The 21,579-nt window shown below is 37.5% G+C and overlaps 1 protein-coding gene across 1 annotated transcript in view; it reads left to right on the top strand.

Moving 5' to 3' along the window:
- Positions 1 to 21,579, top strand: part of CNTNAP5 (contactin associated protein family member 5) — a 407,927-nt gene that overhangs the window by 170,494 nt on the left and 215,854 nt on the right. The window contains exons 6-7 of the mRNA XM_081943815.1: positions 13,116 to 13,300; positions 19,441 to 19,584. Of these exons, the coding sequence (XP_081799941.1) occupies positions 13,116 to 13,300; positions 19,441 to 19,584 (329 nt within the window). The remainder of the gene's footprint in view (positions 1 to 13,115; positions 13,301 to 19,440; positions 19,585 to 21,579) is intronic.

The following is a 21,579-nucleotide window of genomic DNA, read 5'->3' as shown; positions in this document are numbered from 1 at the left end:
AAGTAATGAAAGAGACATTGAACCACAAGCTCTCAACTTTTGGGTATGCATGGGGCAATGTAATCAGAGCAGAAAAGTTACAGAGCTTTCAAAATAACATCACTGATAAAGGCTGCCTTCCTGAGTTCCTCATGGCTCTCTGCTTTTATATAGTGGAGAAGAAGAACTGCACTCCTTCACTTTGCTAGATAAAATGGACCTCTGCATATAGATGACACTCTGTAGAATGCACTTCCAGGTAAAGGAAGTGTTGGGAAACATGCTTTGTGGTTATGTCAAGTGCCTTTTCAAACAAAAGTACTCACAATGAGTCCCCATCTCAATACTGCTGAGGTCAAATCCATCCCCATGTCCCCTAGTCTTCTAGGCAGAAATGTAGCAGATCAACAAATTCAGATCAAAAGGCTGACATTACCAGCTTAGGAACTATTTAGCCTTTTCTAAAGAAACTTTTTTGTAATGTGTCCCAGGTTTTTTGTATGATTCAAACATTCAGTTTGCAGGTTCAATTGTTCTTCTTCACGATAGATCTTCTCAGTCGCTACAGAAAACTGATTTTTAATTTCTTAAAATTGAACTTCTTTTTGGGGCAAGGTGCTTTAGCTACATATGTTTCGTTGAGCTTGCCATTTTTTTTGGCAAGGAAAGAAAAGAATAAAAAGAAACCTAAAATATCTATATATTAGTATACTGAAATGTACAAAAGTCTCATAACACAAAAACATAGTATTTTCCAAATAGGAAAAAAAAGTAAGCTTTTTCTCCCCAATCTCACTTATTTTTGCATTTTTAATTCCTCCCTTTGAAACCTCTGTGTAATTGCTGCTCAGCATCAAATAGAGGAGAGGATTCTTCTGGTGACTAAAAGCATAATTGAACATCATATGATGATTCTCTTCTGTTTTAAAATAAATGAAGGACCTCACTGGGTGACTATTATCAAAACTTTCTTGGGTAATCAGAGGCTGCTAATAAAGTTAGAACTGACCAAGACAGAAGTCTTGTTCTCCTCCGTAATGTACATTTCTAAAAACTACTCATTTTGGCATGCATATCCCTTCCCAATGGGTAGATGGATAGAAGGATAGATAGATGAATAATGCAGGTGAGAGGAGAGATTTGCAATTTGCATTACACCGCTGAGAGAATCCATTTTTCACCTATTCCTATTTAGAGCCTGGGTACCCCTCCCATTGCACAGTGATATAATACTTATACACAGATTATATTTATATCCATTTAAGCAGAGAGAATGAAGGACTTCCAAAAATTAACAGGAGACAGCTGGTACATAGGAGGAAGGCTGTGGGTGGCTCAAAAAAAAAAGAAGAAGAGCATACTGGTGATGTAATAGCATAGACAAAGTTAGTGCTCTCTTAATAGTGAGAATTTTGCTTCTTAAAATACTTTTTGACAATTTTTTTTCCTTTTACAAAAAAGTATCTTTCACAGCAACCCTTTTTCAGCAGACATATCAAGTGTGGCAATAAATTTAAGATATGAAAAAAAAAATTGCACTGCCTAGATGGATAAACATACTTAGGTTATTTCATAATTGAGTGCAATGCACTAGTCATGTGTATGGCCTACTAGCCATATGTGTCAATCCCTCTTTCTAAAGTTGCAAATGAATAGTCTATAAAAGCAGGGTATAGCAAATCCTGAAAGACCAAGGATATATTAAAAAGACTCAGATCCACCATCCTATTCATACTTAGCAATTTAGGCAGGGATTAGCATTTCAATTATTCAAGAGCGAGAGTGAATTTTAAGGGCAGAGAAGAAAAATTGAGATTCTTCATTGCATTCCAGCTACCATCTTTGCTTACAGTTTTTATTCCAGTTTAACACCAGTTGCTTGAACACTGTTTACCCCACCTCCATCATTGTAGCATTATTTGATATTGCAAAGAGTCATCACTCTGGTGGTCTACTGAGGAAGAAAAATGATGGTTTAGAATGTACACTTTCTCAAGTGTAGAGAAGGGCTAATGGAATATTAATGGTATTTACGAACCCCAAACTCTTAAAGGCATCCACTGCTCAAATTTAAAGAAAGAAAGAAAGAAAGAAAGAAAGAAAGAAAGAAAGAAAGAAAGAAAGAAAAGAAGGAAAGAATGAAAAAGAAGAGAGAGAGGGGGGAGAGAGAGAGAGAAAGAAAGAAAGAAAGAAAGAAAGAAAGAAAGAAAGAAAGAAAGAAAGAAAGAAAGGAGAAATACTTCAGTCTTCTTTTCAATAGAGTCCCTCACATTGTTTGGACCAATATTTTGAAAGTTCAGCTATGACCAAGGCTAACATTTGAAAGGATGGTAAATGCCTTCTTAATCTTGGCCACTATTATCAAAATATCTATAGAGCAAATCAGTGGGATAACTTTCCAATATCTGTACATTCATCAAAGTTGTAAGCTGTGGGGCAGCCAATCTGCAGCCATTAGCATCTGAATAATTTCTTTTTGCATTTTATGCTGTCCACATTTAACTCTAGTGTGAACCTTTTAGTCACTTGCTATCCATCCTTATTATGTTCTACTACAATCCTCACTATAATCTACTGCTTATTCTTAAGCGTATCATAAAAATGCTGACATCCTTTTTGTGCTGAAATACACCTATACCGCATAAGGGTAAGATTGGATGAATCACTTACGCTTTAGTTGGCTTTGTTTCTTGATTTTTCTGTCTCATTTCCCGCGTTTTGACAACTATGTGAAAATTCTAGTGATTTTTATAGATACATTTGCAACAACAGAAGCATTTTCTCTGCCAATTTTCCCTAATATAGTTGCACTTTTGTTCATATCCTTCCCGATGTAGGGAGCTTGATTACACATTTTGGCTGTAGAGCTGCACTGAAAATTTGGAAAAGTGTTAATATGAATCATAAAAGTATTTTGATTCAGGTACAGATTCAGAACATTGAATTAGACCATTTGCCTCTTCAGGAGAGCAGCCAAATCCTTTGTCTCATGTTAGAGCCTTGAAAATTCCCTGTTGTCCTGATGATGTAGGCTGGCAAAGAAATGGCTTTCTTTGAATGCTTTCCATCACATTCTGGTGGTACAGGTAATCCTCGACTTACAAACATTTTGTTTAGTGACATTCAAAGTAACAGCAGCACTGAAAACAAAAAGACTTAGATTTGGTTTTCACACTTACAACCATTGCAGCTTACCCACCCAGTCACATAATCAAAATTTGGGCACTGGCAACAAGTCTATATTTACAAAAATTGCATCCAAGGGTCATATGATCTCTATTTGCAACGAGCAAAGTCACATTGGGAGGCCAGATTCACTTAACCATTGCCTGACTTGCTTAAACATTGCATGAATTCACTTAAAAACTGTGGGAAGAAATATTCATCTGGTTCAGTTCCAAGCCAGGAGAACAGCATGGGAGACAAAATGGAGGCTGGAGGCTGATTGGAAAGAGGATCCATTTATTGATGAATAGGACTACATGTTCGTGGTTCTGGTGCAGCTGACCACATGGAGTTGAGAGTGAAGGGTTTTTACACCTTCTCTTGGACTTTGCACTTGAGCTTCCTGTCCTGTACAAGAACATCTATTCTACTGGCTATTGTGGGGGATCATAGCTGGCTCTGTAGGTTGTCTGAGGTCCCAGGTTTTGTTGAAGTTGGGAGGGTGATGGAATGTCCTTAGGAGATTGTGCAATGTGGTGAGCTCTGCTGCTAGATGGTAGTGTCCTTGAGAAGGAATGGAAAGTTTCCCTTCCCCCTCGATCGAGGTGTGGATCGTCGCCCCTCCTTGGGTAAGAAGAAGAAAGATAAGAAATAGAAATCGATAACATGTTCTAATTAAAAACAAACTTTAATATGAAAATTAAAAAATAAACAAATCTATCTAATTGTTACATTTTGGCAAGAGCAATTGTCGTCCACCTTCTTGGCAGGCGAACAGAAGATCAGAAGTCTCTGGAATGTGTGATGTATTAAGGAACGTGTTAAGAAGCATGCGCAATAAATCATTGTCAGATAAGGCCTATGACCTGTGCAGTAATATCTCAGCACAGCAAACAATTAACACAGTGACAGTCCTGAAGGGGTCATGTCTTAATCCCATCATCCTGGAGCTAAAGGTCTTTTCTTTTGTAGATAGGATGGCCCGGTCTTTCTTAATGGGCACAAAATATCTGTTGGGGGGAGGGAGCTGAGGCTCTGAGTTTCTGTCTCCCTTAAGATTTTGATTTCTCTTTTAGAGGAAATATTTTATCCTGCCTTTTAAAAATATTTCTCAAAATATTGCATTCTTCTAGGAGGAGGGTGGGTGCTAACTTTCTACATGACTAAAAAAGTTGCAATATTGGACACAAGTCACTTAACAATCACCATGCTTAAAGTGATAGAAATTCTGGTATCAATTATGCTCGTAGGTCAAGGACTACCTGCGGTGTTTTGTTTTCCCCTTCATTTTGAGCAACCAGTGCTCTAAAATTTATTCTGAGTGAAATGAATTTTCTTCTGGGTGGAACCCCAATATGGTTCTCTCCAATGACAGCTGCCAGCCCTCTGTCATAGTTAATTTTCTCTTTCCCTAATGTTAAATTCTCAGTGCTGAGAACCGCTTTCAGAGGCTGATGCAGAGGAATGGTGAAAAGGTTTTGCTAACCCTTTGTTCTGATATCGGAGCACTTTCTCTGACCTTGGAATGAAAGATTTATTCTTGTTCCAAGGATCCTACATCTGCAGCCTGAATAGCCTTAACATACGTTATTGCTGAAGAATATTATTCAACATAATTTGAGCAACCAGCAGGCAGTATATGGCAATGGCCCATTTTTGAAATGAGATGCCAGCTAATTTTGTTTAATTTATATGTGCTAAATTTATCTAGACTTCCTTTTATCCAAGGAGACTAAACTAAATGCATTAAGAGGAGAACGTGTTACCAATTTTCTCTATATCATTTCTCCCTCTCCAATTTATCATATTTGTTCATAATGCAAGTGACAGTTTTCCAAAGTTTTCAGTTGTTGTTACACAAATCCTTTAGCCAGTTTATTTTTCTCAGCCAATCTTTAAGTAGTTTTTTTTTAAAAGATCAGAAATACTTAAAGAAAATTGATCCCTTTACATTTAATATACCCATAGAAGAAATGGAACTTTAAGCAGGGATAACATTAACCTCTATGTAGGTATTATGGCTGAGAAGTTTTCCAGGTTACAAATATGGATAGAAAAAATCCTATCCAGATGCATCTTTTCTAAAGAAGTTTGGACTGTGCTTTATCCAGAACATTGGTGGCAGTGCCCAAGTTTCCAGCTCCTGACACTCTCCACACATGAAAAGCATGAACAATCATTTTTCTAAGCACCAGTAACTTTAAATAGAGCAGATAAGCATGGCTGTCCAAGCATAGAAGGAAGTTAGTGGGATTCTCCCCCACCCCCTCCCCCCAAAAAAGCAGGGTTAAAAAGTTTTATTCTCTGATGAAAACCTAGGGAAAGTCTATTTGGGAATATAAAGCTAAACCATATGCAGGTAATCCTTGATTTACAACAGTTTGTTTAGTGCCTGTGTGAAGTTACGACAGCACTGAAAAAAATGACTTAGGCTGTTTTTCATACTTACGACAGCTGTAACATGGCCATGATCTCGTGATCAAAATCCAGACGCTTGCCAAGTGACTCAGATTTATGACAATTGCAGTGTCTTGGGATCATGTGATCCCTTTTTGCAACCTTCTGACAAACAAAGTCAATGGGAAACCACGTTACTACTATAACAACTGCAATGGCAACTATGGGAACAAAGGTTGTAAAATGGGATAAAATTCACTGAACTGCCTTGCTTAGCAACATTCATTTTGGGCTCATTTCTGGTTCTAAGCCAAAAAACTACCTATAGTAAGGGCATAGGTTTTGGTAGAACTCAATTGTTTTCTAATTTTGCCTACTATTTTATGGATTTTGCACTGCTTTTCTATTTACTGAATATCCAGAAAAAGGTTGTTGATAACACATACCATCCTCCATATCCTTCCAATCAAATAATGATAATCTATTAAACTTATTTCCATAATTGCTTTTAATAGCCAGGAATGACAAAAGACAAACATACCAGGGCTTGTCTCATGTTATGATGTATTTTTTTCCATATCCAAAGGCAGTATGATTAACAGATGATATGCAAAAACAGTATGGCTAGCTGATGTATAAGTCCATTTCTAGAGCATGCTTCACCCTGGGGTTTAAGAAAATAATGAAGGGACAGCATTCCTACATGATAAAAGTTAGGGAAAAGTCCCCTTTCATCCTCTAGATCAGGGGTCTTAAACCCTGAGTTATAGACTGGTACCAGTCCACGTACTTTTAGGAACTGGGCTGCACAGCTGGAGGTGAGTTGCATGTGAATGATCAAAACAGAAACCGTCCCCTCCCAATCTATGACAAAATTGTCTTCCATGAAACTGTTCCAGGCTGTCAAAAACATTGGGAACCACTGCTCTAGATAACCTAGCAGAACAGCCCAAAGGAAATTCTTCTTCTTCCAATGTTTCCCTAGATGCGTTGTTAGCAGTATACTATCATGATTCTCATCATTTCCCACAGATAGGGAGCAATAGTCTTCCAAATCAAAATATAACATATGTGTCAAGCTTGAAAGCCCACTTTTTGCTATTGCAATTATTATTGCTTCTCAGCTTGCCAACAAACTATGGGAGGAAGGAAGGGGGAGATAGAATTTAGGTTTCAGAGTTCAAGATGCAAAGCGTGAGAACCAAGAACCTTTTGCCAGTTGCTTATTAGAGCCAGAAAGACTTTCTCACAACAATACCAGGTGACTCAATTACACAATGTGACCTATTCTAATTGAAGAGGGGCAGAACATGAACTTTGACTATGTGGGCTTATGTGGGAAATAGCCAGATCTGGTTTTACCCTCATTGGTGTCAAAATGATGTACTCAATAAAGTTTTGCATTAAGAAATTGGATTGTCTTGGCCATTCTTACTTTGGTTGAATTCGTCAGTTGGAATCTTGACAATATGAACTCATTGGGAGACTTTGGGTCAGTCACTCTTTGTCTCTCTCTCTCAACCCAATCTATTTTTCAGGGTTGTTGCCATGATATCTCACGAAGAGGAGGAGGAAGAGAAAGGAGCATATACCACCCTGAGCTCCCGACAGAACATATGTAGCAAGCAAACAATGCTTCCCATTGTAACTTTTTTCAGTGCAAGTACATCATTTGACAATCATACGAAAGCATACTTGAACTCAGAATTACAGTAAATTTCAGATAATGGGTAAAATCAGGCCTCCTAATCAGTGATACTATTGAATTTGTCAGATAATGAATCTTGACCAATATTGGGTCCTGTTCGTCTCTCAGATGTGGTACTGTCTGTATTGAGTGAGAGATAAGGCTCAAGGAAATGAGATTTTGGAGTACAATCTTCCTTTCACTGGGAATTAAGCTATCATATTCAATACAAGAAAAGCCACAATGATAATGTCACTTAGAAGAGATGGCTGCTGCTAAAATTGCATTGTCTGATGTAGTTCTGGAAGTGGCCTAGCGGAAGAGTGTTTTTAAGCCATTATTCTTGATGTAAGTCTTCCTAGAAAGGTACAACGAGATGATAATGAGAGATATAAGAACATACTTGGATTCTTTCAATAAATAAGTATTAGTTGTCTGCAATTATCTTCAGCAGTTGAGTTTGAGAAGCTCTTATATTCTAGGTTGGGGTGGGGAAATATGCCCATCAACCTATTTTCATATGACCCTAAACTTAATCTGAAAAGCTCTTTGTTAGTTATTTGTCAGGTTTTTGTTAAGATATATGCTTCTTGACAGCCCATTGCTTCAAAGAGAGAGAAATGAGTGTCAGAAATACAGTAGTGTAAGAGAAAACCAAGTGTACCTGCAAGGAGAAAAGGGAAGCTGTCAGAGATTGTTGCATAAAAATCAAATCCAGAAAGCACACATAGATAACTGATTCAGCTGGATTTATTAACTTCTTTATATACATAAGAATTGATGAATAGATGTACAATACCAACAGGTGGTTCTTCCAAGTAAACACAAGGCAGGAGAGTTACAGGCAAACACAAACAGTTAGTTTCATATCAGCAGACAAGCCCAGGCAGACTGCTAGTTTACTTCTCAGAGCAGCAGATTGCTTAAGTTTCTGTTTCAATCCTCTGCACAGACTCAGATCTGTTTAAACTCTCATTGGCTGACTTAGTTGATATGCCTATTCATTGGCTGACTTTGTCCCATGTCTCTCCCAGTCATGAATATTTTAACAGAAGTATCAGAGAAAGAATATGAACTTTCAATCTTTTTCAACTCTGGCCCAAGCCAATGCCTGTTGCAGCTCCCTTTATCCCTAGAACAATGTTTCTCAACCGTAACAACAATAAGATGTGTACACTTCAACGTCCATAATTCCCCAGGCAGTATTTTGGAAATTGAAATCCACATATCTTAAAATTTGTGCCCATACCTTTGTTGAGATTGTGTGGTGGAGCAGATAGAAAAAATGACTTTCAGTTCTATGTAGCAAATGTCAAATTATTGTGCTTTCTCTGTTTGCTTTGCTTTTTCACACATTACGGCAAAAACCGTAGCTTAGCATTACATTGTTTAAACTTGGCTTTTTATGTTGCTTGCTCTCTTCCCCCTGTAAGGCAACATCTACTTTGAGTTTAAATGTAGACATAAATAGGCATGTCATGGAAATCCTCACTATGTTGACTGAAAGTGTTGTGAATTACATTCAACACATTTAGAAGTTATTATGTGTGACAGCTGTCCTATATCATTGAACATAAGGATTTAGGCTTGCTAAATGGAATAATACAATCTGAAATCAATTTTCTCTGTATTTTTTACTTATTCTTAGATGTTCAGTTATTTATTTACAATAACTTCCATGCTTCTTCAATTGGGCTGATTCTAAATGATTTGTAAAAACCCCAAATTCTGCAAAGAAACACCAAGCATCACCATAAACAAATTTTCAACAATCCCATCTATTACTCTCATAAAGATGCTCAGAAGTATTTTGGGAACAGCCAGGTCATATAAATGTCACTCCTAAATGTCACTTCACAACATTGTAATGCAACATTGGACGCTCACATAGTACTAGTGTTTCATGGCAGCAACAAATTTAATTTGCTAATAAATAGGCAGCCTCATTTTGCACCATTAAATTTTCTAGATGGATTGTTCAAGGTCAGGTAGAATGAGTTGCAATAATCTAGCAATTTCACCAGTTCCAGCTAATACTAATGTATTAGCTAAAGCTTGGCAAAGCTTTTCTTGTCCATGCCCTCCATCTAGCAAGGTATAGCAAGGACTCCAAAATTATCCCAATGGAAGGTTAGCCCCATCTAGACTGAAACTTGAAACTGTCTTGGAATTGGCTGGCATCTCTTAACTGCTTGCTAAATTGTTGATGTGGCCTGTTGTTGATCCTTTAGGTCCAGCCTTAAGGTTCGATTACTCTAAAATGTCCCTTTGGGTTGGAATCTGTGGATGCAATAAGGGCAGAGATATATTGGTGCCTTGCCATCTTTACTAACATGGTGCTGGTCATAATTGTTTTTTTGTTTGTTTGTTTACCTCACACCATGAAAATTTCTCCTGTTATACAATCCCCAGAAATCTTCAATATATTATGGGGGATTGGCAAACAGGAAGACACCACTCAGGTCCAATTGTACCAATACTCAGTATTCCAGTGATTGAGTAGATATCTGATAAAACTGCTTGTTAGCCTTGCAAGGTAGTCCAGACTAGAAGGACAGCTACAGTAGATTCCTAGCTCTTTCTTTATTGTAAAGTTGCATTAACAGGATTTTGCAAGTCTGAAAGGATTCCTCACTTCCTTCAGTTTTTCGGGCCTGAAAACTAGGAAGGGTCCCTTCCGAGATGTTTTTACCACCTCTCTTCTTTGGACTCATTTATCAGACCATTGTCTAGGCCAGTGATGTCTAACCTTTTCCGGACCGAGTGCCCAAAGCACAAGCGCACAAATGTGCGCATGCAAACCCTCCAAATGCAATGAATGTGTGGCCCCCATGTATGTGCCCTGGCCCCTGCAAATGCACCCTGCACTCATACATGTGCCCCCTGTGCATGCACAGCAGAGATCCGAAGATCAGCTGTACGGAGGGAGGCAAGCACACATGCGTGGCAGAGCTGAGCTGGGGTGATGGCTCATGTGCCCGTAGAGAGGGCTCTGTGTGCCACCTGTGACACACATGCCCTAGGTTCACCATCACAGGTCTAGGCTATGGCTCTTCCTCCCATGCCCCAATGTCATTCCCATAGGCCAGGGGTGTCCAAACTTGGGAACTTTAAGACTTGTGGACTTCAACTCCCAGAATTCCCCAGCCAGCATGTCTGGCTGGGGAATTCTGGGAGTTGAAGTCCACAAGTCTTAAAGTTCCCAAGTTTGGACACCCCTGCCATAGGCCATTATGCTACTCTAGAAATCATTAGGAAACTCTCCACATGCTTGCTTGTTTGCTTGTTTGTTTCTCACCTTTATTGTTTTTATAAACAATGAATCCAACACACCTTCCTCCTCCTCTATTCACCTAAACAACAACCCTATGAGGTGCGTTGGGCTGAGAAGGAGAGTGACTGGCTCAAGATCAGCCAGCTAGCTTTCATTGCTAAGGCAGGACTAGAACTCACAGTCTCTTTCTTTCTAGCTTGAAGCCTTAAGCACTAGACCAAACTGGCTCCTTTGAAAGTTCATTAGATTCCTCTGTAAGCCCCTCAAAGTAGGTCAGATCGAGAAGGACGATTGGGACTCTACTGTTAACAGAATTTTGAAGCCTGACAGAGAATAAGATTCCCTCTGTCCTTTCTTATACCCTACAGAATCAAGAGTATTATTTTAAGTCTCTTTCTTTATCTTGGTGTTTTCCTAGTTTTGTTTACAGCCTCTGAATTAAAAGGTCTTGCACTCCCTTCTCCAAAGTTATCTTTGCTTCCCTCTGCATCACGGATGTCATCACATTGCTATTGTGTGATGTTTCACAATGTTTTCCCTTTCATAGAGCTGGGGTGGGCATGGCCTGCATGTGATGTATCCAGCCTGCAGGCCGCCAGTTTGACACCCCTACTCTATATCACCAGATGCTTTGGTAGACCATCCTATTTGATTCATCCTCCCTGAAGGACAACTCCATGACAAAGTGCCAATAGAAATGCCCCCCACAACAAATTACATCTCATCTGTTTCAATGTGAACATCAGATCTAATATGTTGTCCCATATTTGCATTGGGCCCATTAGGACTTAGAGAGGTCCATGAGAGTCATGGTAGCCACAAATTCTTGAGTTGCCTCTGATCCAGTGGTGGGATTTAGCCAGTTTGCATCACTTTGGGAGAACCTGTTGTTAACTTTCTGAGCAGTTTGGTGAACTGGTTGTTGGAAGAAATCATTAAGGCAGAGAACCGCTTGTTAAATTATTTGAATCCCACCACTGCTCTGATCCCAACCCCAGCAACTGCAGATTGAATTTGTCCAGCATCAACATCCTTTTGTGGTTTTTGTTTGTTTGCCAGTAGTTTACTTATTCAATGTGGTATTTAATTATTGTAATTGTAGGTTTTCTTATTATTGTTTTAAAGGAAAAGTAGAGAACAAATATCATGAATATACTTTGTGATAAACTGGAATAGATGAAAAGTAACACAATGTTTTGAAGGTGAAATGTTTTGACCCAAAAATCTGCCAATACTAATTCATTCTTCATCCAAGAAGGTCCCATTAAAATCTCACTCCAAGTAATGCAATTTTGAAATTGTTCTCCCTTGATTGGAAAGTAGCTCATCTTTGAAACAAATCTCATAATTACAGAGGTGAAGTGAAGTAAAGTTTAATGGAAAAAGTCCATTCAGATTATCTGATAAAGTAAGAACATTCTCACTTTATCAGAGAATCTGAATGGCCTATTTCCAACAAACCAGAGCAGTTCATTCCAGTGTGGAATGTTTCCATTCTGAGTTTAAGATATGATGTTTCCAGATCATGTTTCAGCCTCAAAATGTTTTGCACAACTCTAGTGAATTGTATATTTTATCTTTCTTCTGTTGGATTGAAAGTAGAAAATGAATGTGATATAACTGTGTTTTCTCTTCAGATTTGCTTTGGTTTTTCCCAAATGTTATCATTGTTTCCATGGTTCACTTTGAAGTTGTCTCGATAACAACAGTCTCATTTAAATTAAAATAAAGCTCACTGGATGTAATGGTTGAAAAAGCAGGGGTAATTAGATTATATTACCCCCGGTTATAATACATCTGATATATTTATATGCTGCAAGTTTTCAATTAATCCAGATGGTGCATTTAAGCATTACAGAGTCAACTGTTCTTTAGATCAGGCAATATAACAATTTTCCTAATATACTTATAAGATATGAATTCCTTAATATTTCAACACTACAATCTGCTGAACTAGATTTCTGCTTTCTTGCCATAGGCTATATTGTGGCAGATTCAAGATAGAACTGGTAGAATACTTCTTAGATGTATTTTATCTGGAGCAGAGACTCGGTTATAGATAGGAGTATTAAATGGGGGAAATTGTCCTTGTTTAGAAGTACATTCAGTGTTAATGTGTATTTTATGTGTTGGATTTTGGGATTCATAGGCAAATCCTTGTGCAATTAACAATGTTGTGCATTAAGAGAAATGAAAATGAAAGGATGCCCTCCAATGGGGAAAAAAATCAAATGTGAAGGATTTCTTAGACTAAAAAATAATTTTATAAGAATAGCAGTGAAGAAGTCCAGAGATTCCATTCATGATTCATGAATGAGCCCTGGTGACTCAGTGGTTAGAATGCAATATTGCAGGCAAATACTGCCTACAGCCAGGAGTTTGATCCTGATGAGGCTCAAGGTTGACTCAGCCTTCTATCCTTCTGAGCATATCGGGGGCAATATGTTGCCTCTGTAAACCAATTAGAGAGGGCTGTAAAGCACTATGAAGCAGTATATAAGTCTAAGTGCTATTGCTATTCATCAATCATTAGATGTCATCATTCATCTTAAGGGTTTGGTGTTAAAACCACAATTCTATACATTTAACTATATGTTCTTACTGTTTCTGCAGGAGATGCCAAGCTTCGTTTTGGCAATAGCCATACTTCAGTCACCTTGGGCAGCCTCCTGGATGACCAACACTGGCACTCGGTTCTCATTGAACGATTCAATAAGCAAGTAAATTTCACAGTGGACAAGCACATGCAACATTTCCGCACTAAGGGAGATTCTGATGATTTGAATATCGATTATGAGGTGTGTTGGGCATTTTATGATAATCAAAGCATTCATTGAGACTGCAGAGAACTAGACATAATGGTCTATTTGGCTTTATGACCAATGGAAATATTCCTATTGTCCTCAATAACATTCTTATAAAGTTCAGGAATTAATATGTTTTTATTTTACCATTTTAAAAGAGGGGAGAAAATTACAATTTATGTACTGAAATCATAAACAGAAGCCATAACATAGATTAAAGCAAACTTTGAGATTTGTAGTAGGAATGGAAAAACTTTGATGACTGCAGGTTACTCAAAACAGAGGATAAATTGAGGGAACAAAGACCAAGAATGCAAAGTGGGGTGACCATGTAACATGTGTGGATAGGGCTTTGTTTTTATTATTATATTATTAGTATGGGTTTTTGTACCATCAACTGGATATTTAGATTGGATTAATCATCTTTATCTACATGTTGAGTCCTTCCAAGGACCTGGGAGAAGCAATTGATGTTTATTTATATATTTATTTTTTATTTAATTTGACTTCTTAGTCGCCCCCTCTCCCCCCAGGGACTTGGGGCGATGTACAATAATAACAATCACAACAATATAATATGGAGGAGGTAGAAAATAAATAAATAAATTACAGTACTTTGAAACAATTAAAATCCCAATGACAGTTAAAATTTAAATTAAAATTAACAATTAAAAATGCCCCAGAGGTGGAGAAGCTCTAAATTTATGTTTAATGGTATTAAAGGTGTTGTCACATTCTTCCAAGTAAAGCTGCCTTTTGCAATTGACAGTGATTTTGTCAATGCCACTGGTGTTCAAGTGATGCTCCAGATGTTTGGGGATTGCACCAAAGGCTCCTACTACTATGAGTCTTTGTTTCTTTGTTTTCAATCTCGTGTATTTGCAATGAGTATTTTCAGTTTTGGGGTATTTTTCTCACATTTTTCTAATGTTTAGTATCTTTTTTTAAAAAAATTAACAGCTTTATTGAACCATCTTTAGGTCTTTATTATATATTTATAACTTCATTCCGTTTCTATGCCATCAAATCCCTTTTTACTCATAGTGCAGTATTTTATATGTTTCCGCACTAAAAATAGCAAGAACCCCTTAGTTTTGAACATGAACATGACCAAAACTCATTTGCATAAAATGTTTGTTGGGTCATTAAAAGAGATCCATGGGACCCTGAGGACACAGATTGTCCTATTCTGCCTAAAGGCAAGGTTGCAAATTATTAAAAATGAAAAGGGTTTTGGTTCTGCAACTCCCTGCATCAAGTTGGCTGAGGTTTTTGGACAGTATAGTTTAGCTTCAAATGAGAGGTCTCAGATTCCCTTATCCTGCCCTAAAAATTACAATTATTATTCTAATCACTCTATTAAATAAGCAGCAAGTGGCATGTTATAAATAACTATGTTGTAACTGTTAAATTTCAGTGTAAGTGAAAAGAATAGTGCAACTGGGGAAAAGCCATATAAAAGTGTTTTAGTTAAATAAATGAAAATAAAAACTCACAAGAATATGGCCAAATGTATGTGGGGATGTCATGGATATGGGGAATTCTGAAAACAGAAGTCCACACATTTAAAAGTTACTGAGATTGAGAAATGCTCATAAAGCTGGTAGAGGTGAGTTTTTTTCTGATATTTTTTATCTCATTTATGCATTTGTTTCTCTAACTAGTCATTACATGATAACATGGTTCCAAAGGGGAAGTTGTTTTCCTTAACTTCATCTTTGACTTTTCCATATTTTCTCCAAACTGACCAATTACCGGTACTATAATTATATTATTCGTCCTCCAGTGTTTCTATTGAAGATTCTTAATCATCCCGGGAGTCATGGTTGTCCCAAAGGTGCCTTTTCAGAAGGCAATTGGTCTTGGCTTTTTTCTTGAAGATTTTTCACTTCTCCAGAGCTGAAGAAGCTTTTTGAATGAGAAGCAAAACATATTCAAGGAAAAACAAAGTCCAGTTGCCTTCTGAAAAGGCACCTTTAGTCTTCCTATGCTCCTTGTCTCTTATGTGACTATGAAAGTATATACAAAGGGAATAGCATGCTTGCATTTAGCTTTGAATGTCATGGATGGAATACAGTAGGCAAGCATACAGCATGCAGTAGGCATTTCTGTGGCAGAAAATTGGAAATCTAAAATAACTTCTTAACTTCTTAATAACTTCTTAAAACTAGTTGTCCAAGTGTGTGAGCTAACTAATTCAAGTATTTAAAAATGAAATGAAAAATTTCTCTGGCACTGACGCTGCATGTACACCCACTTGAATGTCCTAGAGAACTTAGACCCCAATTTAAATGTGCATTGGATCTTATCCTTGGGCTTAGAAGGCCATCCTTGTCTATTGATGCTTAAGAAGTCTCACATGAGTATTTTAATTAGCTTGGAGGAAGATATTTATACCATAGAAATAATAGGTTTCTCTTCACTGAAGCAAAGAGGTAAATGTAAATTGCCTCCACAAACAAAGTTGCTTTGCCTTGAACTGTTTGGGGACATCAAACACTGGTTGTTAATGACTTCAAGGCTTTGCAACCTCAGTGTACATTGCAATAGCCAAGCCTGGTGGCATTGGAGCATTATGCATTGAAGCTGCCCAGCATGGAAGAATTTTGATGTGCTCTGAAAGATCTCTGACTTTGGCACATGCTGCAAGTAGCCCCACAATCCCCATAAAACCTAACTAGAAACACTTTGGCCAACAGTGCATCTCAAAGTCTTCTCCTGCAAGGTGAATTCTAGGTGGGGGGCTAAGAGGAGTTGCAAAACCGAGCAATACCCTTCAGATCAAAAGAAATGTGTTGCCGTGTTAAACCGAATGAAGGTGATTCTTCATCCGAAAGGAACATCCCTTTAGGGATTTCTACAGCCTTTCTCTCACACCTTTAAATTTTCAGAGTAGCGCAATCAATGGGAGAAGAGAAGAATACTTGGTTATGTCTGCTGAGTTAATGAGCTATCAGTCATATAATGCATTCATGTTAAGACATTAATGTTCTGATCTAGTCCCAAAGTGATTTGGGATGAAACTGAGTTGAGACAGTCCTGGAAGGAGATTTTTTTTGTATGAGAATAATAGTAATATGTCAGAGAATGGAATAGAAAGGAATGCTGCAAATGTTAGTCTGCAAGAAAAAATGATGAAAGGGAAGGCATAAATACTATGAGAATGTTGAATTTTGTGAGGCTTCAGGGGAAGATGATATCCGCTTCAGAAATGTTAAAACATGGATGAAGTTTGCTTGTAGAATGGCTCTGTGACTTATTTAATGTGTGTCTGAAGTCAGATGTTGGAGAGCAATTGTTCCCATTGGAAGGAGGACTCAAGCAGGGAATTAGTCTGGACTCCTTATGTAAACTCAAAAGGACGATGTCTGACTCACCTGAATGCTTTTGAGCCTTATCTAGTTTTTTTCACAGTTGAAAATTACCAGTCTGGGGACATTCCTGTAGAATAGGCATAAAACAATAAAGTGGTTAGTCTGAAAGTCTACACATGTGGGTGGGACTGGTTGTTCATGTCTCAGAGCAGCATCTCTGCCTAGCAATAAGAAGAATGCCATTATTGTTCCATTGTACAAAGGAAAGATTGCATGAATGAATGTAAAAACTTCAGGGGGTAGTTTTAGATTGTTGAGTGTTACTTAGGCAGATATTTGGCAGAATTCTAATTGAAAGATTAGAAGAGGTGTCGGTGAACAAAATTCGGGAGAATACACACATGGAATGTGGACTAGAGTTTTTCTCTTCAGCAGAACTGGATCAATATGAGAAAAAAAGTTTATTGCATGACTTGGAGAAAATAAGAAAATTGAAAATACTTGAATTATGGATTGTTTTGTGAATATGAAAATGGAGGTTGATTGTGAAATATGACAAAGGTGTATAAAGTTATAAAATTTTCTATGAACCTTATTCATGGAGTTTATGATGTAACAAGGAATGTTGATCTGAATATAAATACAATAAAGACAATGGTAATTGTGTTTGATGAGAAAATGAAGCAAACGGGTCAAAATGTACATAAAAGGAAAAAAGAAACCTACCATGCATGGTTGTTTGTTTGTTTGTGTAAAATATTTAGTAAATATGGCAAGATGGTTGAAGAATGTTTAAGATATGTAAAGACAGGGAGAAAGATAGTGGGTAGTGTGTGATCTTTTAAAGGACTGAATATCAGAAGAAGTGAAAATGAGTGAATATTAATGAATGTTTCTGCTCACTTAGTTACATGGAAATGAGGCTGGGCATGTCAAACTGAATGCAGTGGCAATGGGTAAAGTAAGCAAGCATAGAGTTAAGAATGAATAGCTGCTGAATAAATGTGGATCTTTTCCCAGTTGTATCTACCTGACCTCCAGAGCAAGGAGGCAAATTATTTTAGGGGTCCTCTCTATTAAGGAGGTCCATCCAGTGAGACAAAAAAAGGCTTTCTCTGTGGTAGTTCCCTCCTTGTGGGACAGCATCCTTGCAGAGATAAGTTGGGTCTCACCTTAATACTCTTTCAAAAGGTCCTGAAGACATGGTTTTGGCAATAGACTTGGGGACCCCAGGTGATACAGAAGAGGTTTGTCTGAATTTTGTCATTGGTTGGGTTGGTGGGTAAGGGTTTGTTAGATTTTGTAATTGTGGTTTTACTCCTGTAAGCAGACTGGAGTCAGTTGGTCAGGCGTATAAATGTTTTAAATAAATAAATAATTAAGTTGTACAGAGTAGAAATAGGTTGATTGATTCCTCATCACACTGATATTACATACAACTAATATTCTCATGCAGCTGTACTAGTTGTACTGAACTATAGCTAGTAACTCCCCCAGCCATTGCAATAATATGTTGGCTAGAGTAAGATAGAATGTGACACATCACAGCTGAACCAGCAGTCCTCTCCTCCAGGCAATTGGCCTGTCTCCATGTGCTGGCAGTGCACAATCACAGATTACTTTATCAGTTATGCATTAGTTTTTGTTTTCTAGGCTTCCCAACTGCTGTAAAGAAGGATGAGACAGTGGCAATTTCTACTTCCTGGTGTTTTAGTGGAGAAAGGGCAAGCAACTTACTGGTCCCCTTTCTACCCTTCTGTGGATATAGTTGAAAACTGAAGCAGCCAAAGATGGAGGGCTTTCAGAGGCTTCTTTAGATCACCATCTTGATTGTGGTGGAAGAAGGGACAATTAACTCGCTAGGAAGGAGACCAAACAACATGGAATGAGTTAGTAGACCAGGATATTTGCTGAATAAAACAAGCCTGCCAAAGGCTAAAATTATTGTCCTATTGAGGTTAATTACCTTGGTTAATTAGCAGGGCTTTTGAACCTGTGTAACACATTATCTGGCCCATCCCCATGACCCAGTTAAATATGTCTTATGATCACTTCTTTAGAAGGCTAGATTAAGAAAGGCTATAATAAAACAACACTTGTCAACTGTAACAATTTAATTATAGAAGCTAATATAAAATACAGAAATCCCACAATTATGTTTGGTCAATTTATGTTTAATGATTATCTACTTTAGTCCAGAGATTTAAATGGGCCCACTGTACCCCATAATACTATTGTCTATTGAAAGCTTATTTTAGTATTTTTTTAAGGGATTAAAGGTGCAGCTACGGAAAAATGAAATGATTAGTTAGGTAATTAAAATATAATTGATCACCAAAGGAAGTGGTTTTTTTTCTCCAATAATGCAGCATCATAATTGATATTGACTGTACACTTTTAATTTCATTTTTTGCAAGTCCAGACTGGAGGACAAAATAAGAAAGAGCAAAGGTAGCAAGTAATAATGAGTTCCAGAATGAGAATGGATCTTTAAATCTAATTCACCCTGCCAGTAATTTGGAACCTAAAATTATATTGCTAAACAAAAAAAGCTATTATTGTACTGCCATGCTATTTGGAAGAAAGTTTTGATGTCGATTTCAGATGATTTCAGCTTTTGACCCTGAAACTACTTTAGCCAACCAAATGGATAGCCTATGGTGAAGGAAAAGTAGAGAAAGTAAAACAGAATTATTAATTTGCTCTTTATGGATTGTCCTTCTGCTAGGCATTTCTTTCATTAACACCTAGAAAGTGATCTTTGGTCAAAATCATACAGCTATTGGAGCATTAAAATTTGAATTTGTTCTTGTCTCAAAGCTCAGTTTTGGAGGAATCCCAGTCCCAGGAAAACCAGGAACCTTCCTGAAGAAAAATTTCCATGGTTGTATTGAGAACCTATATTACAACGGAGTCAATATCATTGACCTAGCCAAAAGACGGAAACCACAGATCCACACAGTGGTAAGAACTTAAAGCACCTTTTTTTTGGGTGGTGGGGTGTTTCACTTTTCGTTTTCCTGAAATTGTTCTTGTTGACAAATTTGCTCATCCTGTGAAGCAAGTTTCTTAGGTAAGAAAATTTCTTTCTTTCTTTCTTTCTTTCTTTCTTTCTTTCTTTCTTTCTTTCTTTCTTTCTTTCTTTCAAAATGTTTTTTTCTTAAAGCCCTGAACAGGCTAAACAGTGAGTTAATCCCCCCAGAAGAATGCATTTGAAAGTTTCAGCAATCTGGATTTAAGTATGCCTTTTGAAGAAAGTTTAAAAGAGCTGGCAGCTAAAGGAAATAAATAAGAGAATTACTATTGTTACTGGCAGTGCATTAAATATTAAAAAGTGAAACTCTGAAGCACGTTTTGAAAATGTGTATTCAGTTTTTGTTTGCTAGCCCAGGCCCACATCCTATGGAATTGGGGGCATCTGCAGAAGAGATGGTGAATCAGAAAATTCAAGATGGTGATTGTGATTATGAAATCAAAGTCCTGCTCCATGTGTCATCAAGTACACAACTGAAAGGCTCAAGTTCTCCAGCAAACCAAAAAGAGCCATTAAGCCATCTACAACTTATAATTGCAGGGCAATTTTCTGATTCACTATGTAGGACAAACAGGCAGAAGAGTAGCAGAGTGCATTCGTGAACACCAAACAACAGTCAAAAAAAAAAAAAACCATAATGAAAATCCCTTAATCTCATAACACATAAACAGATTCAACCACAATTTCTCTTGGGAAACTATTAACATCTTAGGCCAAGCCAAATTAAAATAATAGGGGAATTCTTGAAAGCTGGGCATTCAGACAAATCAGCCATCAACAGATACATAGAGATACAGTAAATCACATTTACACATCATTCAAAAGAGAAATTAAAAATCTAGAAAGGAAACAAAAAAGAAATAGAATAATTCCCTCTAGCAGCTCACATTCAGATAAACAGGGATCAATACCAGAGAAACAATCAATACACTGATCAAGGAAGAAAAAGCACACCCACCAAAATTAGCTGGACAAATTAATATATATAAAAAGGCAGCTAATAGGCACTTAAACCCTCACTTACTCACATTAATGGCATTACCTAGTTGGGCAATAAAATGTCTACAAGCAAACAACCAAGTTCAGATAGCACCAGGATCTCCACAGTCCAACTTTACTACATATTTCTCTTTCATTGAAACTGTTCACTGTTGCTCATGTTTTACCATCAAGATGTTTCCCCTTATATTTAAATGAAATGTAGATAGCTATAAGCAAGATCCATTATTTCTGGTCCTAGTTTTTATGATCATGGAAAATGTTCTCGGTCAACTTTCCTGTAGCTTCCCTATCAGCCTGACCTCAATACCAGGAAAGATTCTAGAAAAGATAATCAAGCAACGAATTAGCGAACACCTAGAAGCAAATAAAGTAATAGCCAAAGGCCAACATGGGTTTGTCAAAAACAGATCATGCCAGACTAATCTTATTCATTCTTTGATAAAGTGACAAAAATTAGTGGACCAGAGGAATGCCGTCAATGTAGTATACTTGGACTTCAGTAAGGCATTTGATAAGGTAGACCATAACCTACTACTAGATAAAGTAGAAGAATGTGGTTTGGACAGCATCACCACCAGATGGATTCGTAACTGGCTGACCAACCGCACTCAACGTGTAGTCCTCAATGGAACTGCATCTACATGGAGGGAAGTATGCAGTGGAGTACCCCAAGGCTCTGTTTTGGGCCCAGTACTCTTCAACATCTTCATCAATGATTTGGATGAGGGAATAAATGGGGAAGTCATCAAATTTGCAGATGACACCAAGCTGGCAGGAATAGCCAACACTCCAGAAGATAGACTAAAGAAACAGAAGGATCTTGACAAACTTGAACATTGGGCATTATCTAACAAAATGAAATTCAATGGTGAAAAGAGTACGGTTCTACATTTAGGCAACAAAAACGAAATGTACAGGTACAG

Source organism: Natrix helvetica, assembly GCF_964273705.1.
Source record: "Natrix helvetica genome assembly, chromosome: 1".
In the NCBI taxonomy this organism is placed as follows: Eukaryota; Metazoa; Chordata; class Lepidosauria; order Squamata; family Natricidae; genus Natrix; species Natrix helvetica.
The sequence above is the reverse complement of the archived record's forward strand: the minus strand, read 5'-3'. Positions and strand labels throughout refer to the sequence as shown.